Below are 6,973 nucleotides of genomic sequence, written 5' to 3'. Positions count from 1 at the left end.
CTTTGCCGGTGGTGTAGACATGGTTGTAGCTGGTCAGCAGAATGACAAACATTGGATATAACGCTGCTTATATGGGCAGATTTTTCATTACCCAGCTTAGTTTTTACTTTCTACTTCCTATAAATTGATGAACATAGCCAAGCAAATTTTCTCATTTACACCCAAGCGAGCTGTCAATATCGAGTCTAATTTTAATTTGAACACTCATCCACGCTAAATCTGACATAATAAAAATTCACGCAGTAATTCATTGATTGTCTAAAATTATTTAAATTTGATTGAACGTTTTATGTTTTTTTTTTTTTTTTGATGATTACTGCCACCAATCTACAGATGAAAATTAGATACCGATTTGTGTGTGCACATGTGTAGACTACGAGATTATGAAACTATGTCGTCCCGTCTATAAACAGAAAAATATAAATATCTCGCAGATGACAAATAATTGAATAGAAAATTGTTTTCTGTTACCAACACAGTTAATTGTTTATTTTCATTTGTGTATCGTTCTCTCGTATATTATGACCATACCCACTTAGCATGCTTAATCTGTGCACTAATCATCGTAAGTCATTCATAACAGGTCATAGGTGATTGTCTTGTAAAAACAATCAATCCGGCCAGTGTTTTTATAACAATTATCACTCAGTTCAGGCGTGAATATTGACAAGAATGGAAGTACAAATCAAAATTTACCGTCCGGATAAATGAACCAATTTATAACGTAAAAATACATTTTGTAGTAAAAAAGAGCCGTCCGGATACGGAACGCGGAATTCCGGATAAATGAGTCAAAATTACGTTGAAAAAATCCGTTCCCGAGAAAAATCGTCCGGAAGGTGAAGCGTCCGGATATCTGGCGTCCGGATATCTGAAGGTCCACTGTACCTACGTAGCTATTAATAGCTACATAGGTAGAAATAGTATTTGGACTGGACCTGTTAAACGTAGGTTCTGTAAATCTTAGAATAAGCTATCGATCTGTAAGACAGATCATCACCAAAGTTAATATACATGTACGTCCAATGAATGTTATGAAGTAAATCAATGCCTGTGGCTGTGAAATAAATAAATTTAAATGATCATGATATGAAGACATTCCCTCTGCTGTTCCCCCGCTTCTTCAGCACTTTTAACCTATCCATATTACAGAACCTTTAACTTTTTACTACACTGGCTACATGGTAAAATCCAATTTTACATATTTCCCAAATCACAACATTATCCTTAAGAATTCTGTTGACCTTTTCTTTACAGTCTCATTTTATTGTCAGTCAATTTATTTAATTTAAAGAAATTTCTATTTACAGTGCTGAAGACAGAACCATACCATGTATTTACCATCAAAATTTCCTCACAAGAGTCTGATCAATCAACAGAGGACACAGAGCCTGGTACAAACAGTTATCGTATTCATATTATATTTGTGACTTAAATTATCACTATTATCAGAACAGGTCTTTAACCAGTCCAAACAATAATAAAGTTTTTTAGGTTGAGGTTGTTTGACTTGTGATTGAAATTTACTTGATAATATTATCTATAAACAGCAAGGCAAAATTAAAAAAAATATTTTAGATCATACTCTAACATATTTGTCCTGATTTAAATTAGATATATAATCAAGATACATATTTCTGTATGATTATAAATTTGTCATTGATTTCTTTACATGAAGTTACTGCAGTTTATAAAATGTTTCAAGCTAAGAATCAAACATGTATTAGAGCAACTTTTCTCCTAGACTATTTTGAGTCTAATCCTATAAAACTAATTTTTCATCAGAGGCTTCTGATTTTTTTAAATGATTAAACAAAAATGTGTCTTTTATAGCTTTCTGTGAAATACAGTTTTCTTATGTGGAAAAGTATCCTGAGGAACCCCTGGTGTTTGAAATTACAGACAGTGAAAACCTTGAGGATGACATGTTAGAGGAAATAACCAGTCTTATCAATGAACAGGTATATCAGCAGGATATTCTCATCAATGAACAAGTATATCAGCAGGATAGTCTTGTCAATGAACAAGTATATCAGCAGGATAGTCTTATCAATGGACAGGTACATGTATATCAGCTGGGAAGTTTTATCAATGAACAGGTGTATCAGCTGGGAAGTTTTATCAATGAACAGGTATATCAGCAGGGTAGTCTAATAAATGAACAGGTATATCTGCAGGATAGTCTTATCAATGAACAGGTGTATCAGCAGGGTAGTCTTATCAATGAACAGGTATATCAGCAGGGTAGTCTAATAAATGAACAGGTATATCTGCAGGATAGTCTTATCAATGAACAGGTGTATCAGCAGGGTAATCTTATCAATGAACAGGTTTTTCAACAGGGTAGTCTAATAAATGAACAGGTATATCAGCAAGGTAATTTTATCAATGAATAGGTATATCAGCTGAATAGTTTACTCAATGAACAGGTATATCATCAGGGTAGTCCTGTCAATGAACAGGCATATGAACAGGATAGTCTTATCAATGATTCAAGATTCAGGTACATGTATAACTTTTCAATTCGATAGTTTTTATACGCCCGTCTTAAGACGGGACGTATTATGTTATAGGCTTCATGTCCGTCCGTCCGTCTGTCCATTCCTGTCCGGCTCACAACTTGAATACTATTAGGCCTAGGATTATCAAACTTTGTCAACTTATACTTCTTGAATAGACGGTGTGTCGCGCACAAAAAGTAGGTCGCTCTGACCTTTAATAAAGATGCTATAGCCAAATATGGAAAAATCCTGTCCGGCTCATAACTAGAAAATTATTAGACCTAGAGCTTTCAAACTTGGCAAACGTATACATCTAAAGTAGAAGGTGTGTCGCGGCCTATTTCAAGGTCACTGTGACCTTTAATTAAAGTGATTTTTTTTTAAAAACTAAGTCTTTTAAATTCTAAATTTCATAATCCTAAAAAATGTAAAAATATAGTTGTATCCTTATTAAAAAACGTTAAATTAAGTAAAAACTTATTTTTTCATTATATACTTTACAGCAATCTGTAACAAATGTTTATGCTTTGAGAGGAATTCAGTTTGTCCCATGGGCATAATTATCAAGCACTGGTCAAGAAGAATTTTGATAGCAGAAATTTGCATGTCAAATTAGAGAGAAATTAATGAGTTTATTGTCAGGGGCTAAGAGCATCTCTAGATTTGATGCAGATGTTATCTTAATTTATCTCTTGGGAGTTGGGCAAAAAGAAATGGCCTCATAGTTGCTTGTGCTAATTAAGAGTTCTTGATGGCTAGTCCAGATAAAGATCTTTCAATTGATGTAATGTAATTAAAACAAATTGACGTTTTAGAGTATGATTAAAACTACCGGTAAATTAGTATTGTATAATATGATTAAAACTAATTATATATGTGTTCATTGAAAAAAAGAATTATATTTCAATTTTTATATATTTGCAACAAAGATGCTATAGCAAAATATGGAAAAATCCTGTCTGGCTCATAACTAGAAAACTATGAGACCTAGAGCTTTCAAACTTGGCAAAAGTATACATCTAAAGTAGAAGGTGTGTCACGGCCTATTTCAAGGTCACTGTGACCTTTAATTAAAGTGAATTTTTTAAAAAAACTATGTCTTTTAAATTCTAAATTTCATAATCCTAAAAAATGTAAAAATATAGTTGTATCCTTATTAAAAAACATTAAATTAAGTAAAAACTTATTTTTAGCTCACCTGAGCCGAAGGCTCAAGTGAGCTTTTCTGATCACATTTTGTCCGTCGTCCGTCCGTCTGTCCGTCTGTCTGTCTGTCCGTCTGTAAACTTTTCACATTTTCGACTTCTTCTCAAGAACCACTGGGCCAATTTTGATCAAACTTGGTACAAAGCATCCTTAGGTGAAGGGGAATTTAAATTGTTAAAATGAAGGGACATATCCCCTCGCAAGGGGAGATAATCATGAAAAGACAAAAATAGGGTTGGGTCATTAAAAAATCTCGAGAACCCTTGGGCCAGAAAAGCTGAAACTTATGTGAGAGCATCCTGGGGGTAGTGTAGATTCTAAATTGTTCAAATCATGACCCCCGGGGGTAGGGCGGGGCCACAATAGGGAATCAAAGTTTTATATAGAAATATATAGAAAAAATCTTTGAAAATCTTCTTCTCAAGAACCACTGGGCCAGAAAAGCTGAAACTTATGTGGAAGCATCCTGGTATAGTGTAGATTCTAAATTGTTCAAATAATGACCCCTGGGGGAAGGGCGGGGCCACAATGGGGAATCAAAGTTTTATATAGAAATATATAGGAAAAATCTTTGAAAATCTTCTTCTCAAGAACCACTGGGCCAGGGGGAAAAGCTGAAATATATAGGAAAAATCTTATGTGGAAGCATCCTGGTTTAATGTAGATTCTAAATTGTTCAAATAATGACCCCCGGGGGGAAGGGCGGGGCCACAATGGGGAATCAAAGTTTTATATAGAAATATATAGGAAAAATCTTTGAAAATCTTCTTCTCAAGAACCAGTGGGCCAGAAAAACTGAAACTTATGTGGAAGCATCCTGGTATAATGTAGATTCTAAATTGTTCAAATCATGACCCCCGGGGAAGGGCGGGGCCACAATGGGGAATCAAAGTTTTATATAGAAATATATAGGAAAAATCTTTGAAAATCTTCTTCTCAAGAACCACTGGGCCAGAAAAGCTGAAACTTATGTGGAAGCATCCTGGTATAATGTAGATTCTAAATTGTTCAAATCATGACCCCCGGGGGAAGGGCGGGGCCACAATGGGGAATCAAAGTTTTATATAGAAATATATAGAAAAAATCTTTGAAAATCTTCTTCTCAAGAACCAGTGGGCCAGAAAAACTGAAACTTATGTGGAAGCATCCTGGTATAATGTAGATTCTAAATTGTTCAAATCATGACCCCCGGGGGAAGGGCGGGGCCACAATGGGGAATCAAAGTTTTATATAGAAATATATAGGAAAAATCTTTGAAAATCTTCTTCTCAAGAACCACTGGGCCAGAAAAGCTGAAACTGATGTGGAAGCATCCTGGTATAATGTAGATTCTAAATTGTTCAAATCATGACCCCCGGGGGAAGGGCGGGGCCACAATGGGGAATCAAAGTTTTATATAGAAATATATAGAAAAAATCTTTGAAAATCTTCTTCTCAAGAACCACTGGGCCAGAAAAGCTGAAACTTATGTGGAAGCATCTGGTATAATGTAGATTCTAAATTGTTCAAATAATGACCCCGGGGGAAGGGCGGGGCCATAATGGGGAATCAAAGTTTTATATAGAAATATATAGAAAAAATCTTTGAAAATCTTCTTCTCAGGAACCACTGGGCCAAAAAAGCTGAAACATATGTGCCCATGGAAGGATCATGGGGTAGTGTAAATTTCAAAATGTCTAAATTATGATCAGTTGGGTAGGGTGGGGATGCATTATGTATAACAAGGGGGAAATCTGGTAAAGAACAGAATGGTCAAAGCTTCTCAGGTGAGCGATGTGGCCCATGGGCCTCTTGTTTCATTATATACTTTACAGCAATCTGTAACAAATGTTTATGCTTTGAGAGGAATTCAGTTTGTCCCATGGGCATAATTATCAAGCACTGGTCAAGAAGAATTTTGATAGCAGAAATTTGCATGTCAAATTAGAGAGAAATTAATGAGTTTATTGTCAGGAGCTAAGAGCATCTCTAGATCTGATGCAGCTGTTATCTTAATTTATCTCTTGGGAGTTGGGCAAAAAGATGCTTGTGCTAATTAAGAGTTCATGATGGCTAGTCCAGATAAAGATCTTTCAATTGATGTTCTAGTGTATGATTAAAACTAAATTAGTATTGTATAATATGATTAAAACTAATTATACATGTGTTCATTGAAAAAAAAAAAAATTATATTTCTATTTTTATATATTTGCGACAAATTGCAGTCATGTCTCACTAGTATTATTTGTTATAATCAATCCCTACACTGTAAGTCTCATAGAGATGTATAATAAGAAATGGAAATTAGATAATTGAAATCTGTGTCAATCTGTTAATCAAGGCTACCTGATTTTCTTGCATCCTAACCAATGTATGATTATTGAACAATATTTGACGGGCGTATCATGCTGTGGTGGGGCACTTTATTAGTAAATTGTTTTGTATATTGTTTTATTTTTGGGTTTTTTAATCTAGTATACTACATATATTAGGATAATTTAATGAACGAACAGGTAAAGTATTTTTAGAAATCATTAATTATTTTCATTATGTAAACTATTTTAGATAGAGGAGAATCTGGGAATGGTAACAGTGTTTACAATTGTATCAGCAGTGCAGGAAAAGCTGACCACATATGTAGAGGATTCCAAGAGGAGAAAAGAGGAGGAAGCCGAGAGGAAACAGAGGGAAATAGAGGAGGCAGAACAGGTATATAGTGTTACTATTTATAGCTGAAGAAATGGGTCAAATTTAAAGTGTTACTATTTATAACTAAGGAGTTGAATCAGGTATTGTGTGTTTTCATTTATAGCTAAAGAAATGGCTGTATTCCACAGATTGTTCTGATTGTAATATTTGACGTTAAATAATTGAAATACTAAAATGTTTCAGAAACGATTTGAAGGAACAAAAGTCACAGTGGAAACATTTTTAGCCTGGAAGGCAAAATTTGATGCAGAAATGGCTGAACTGAAGAAAGAAAAAATTCAAAAAGAGAAAACAAAAGGCTTAACAGGTATTTATCGTGGCATATTTTTGCACCCTACATGCAAGATAAATTATGTAAACATGCAACATAATTATGTAGACAAGCAACATATTTACATCAACATGCAGGTTAATTATGTTGACAAGTTACCAATCTTATAAGAAATTTTAATTTAAATATTGGTAAATTTATTCACTAGCGCCTGTATCTGACATCGTAGATGCAAGATACAACCTAATTATGTAGGCATGACTTATTTTGTTACATGAAAATTATTTATGTCAACATGCGACCTATT

At 34.2% G+C, this 6,973-nt stretch overlaps 1 protein-coding gene across 1 annotated transcript; it reads left to right on the top strand.

The window, feature by feature from the left end:
* Window positions 1-1,257: 1,257 nt before the first annotated feature.
* Window positions 1,258-6,749, top strand: LOC134248012 (RWD domain-containing protein 1-like; the record flags this gene model as incomplete). The annotated part of the gene is made up of 4 exons (XM_062730431.1): window positions 1,258-1,394; window positions 1,834-1,961; window positions 6,252-6,395; window positions 6,579-6,749. Coding segments are annotated over 4 exons (580 nt in total), but the record flags the coding sequence as incomplete, so codon positions are not given.
* Window positions 6,750-6,973: the final 224 nt, after the last annotated feature.

The sequence above is a fragment of the Saccostrea cucullata genome, unplaced genomic scaffold, assembly GCF_032062105.1.
Source record: "Saccostrea cucullata isolate Sc308-1 unplaced genomic scaffold, CSIRO_AGI_Scuc_v1 ctg19302, whole genome shotgun sequence".
NCBI classification, from domain to species: Eukaryota; Metazoa; Mollusca; class Bivalvia; order Ostreida; family Ostreidae; genus Saccostrea; species Saccostrea cuccullata.
This window is presented reverse-complemented; position numbering and strand designations above follow the sequence as displayed.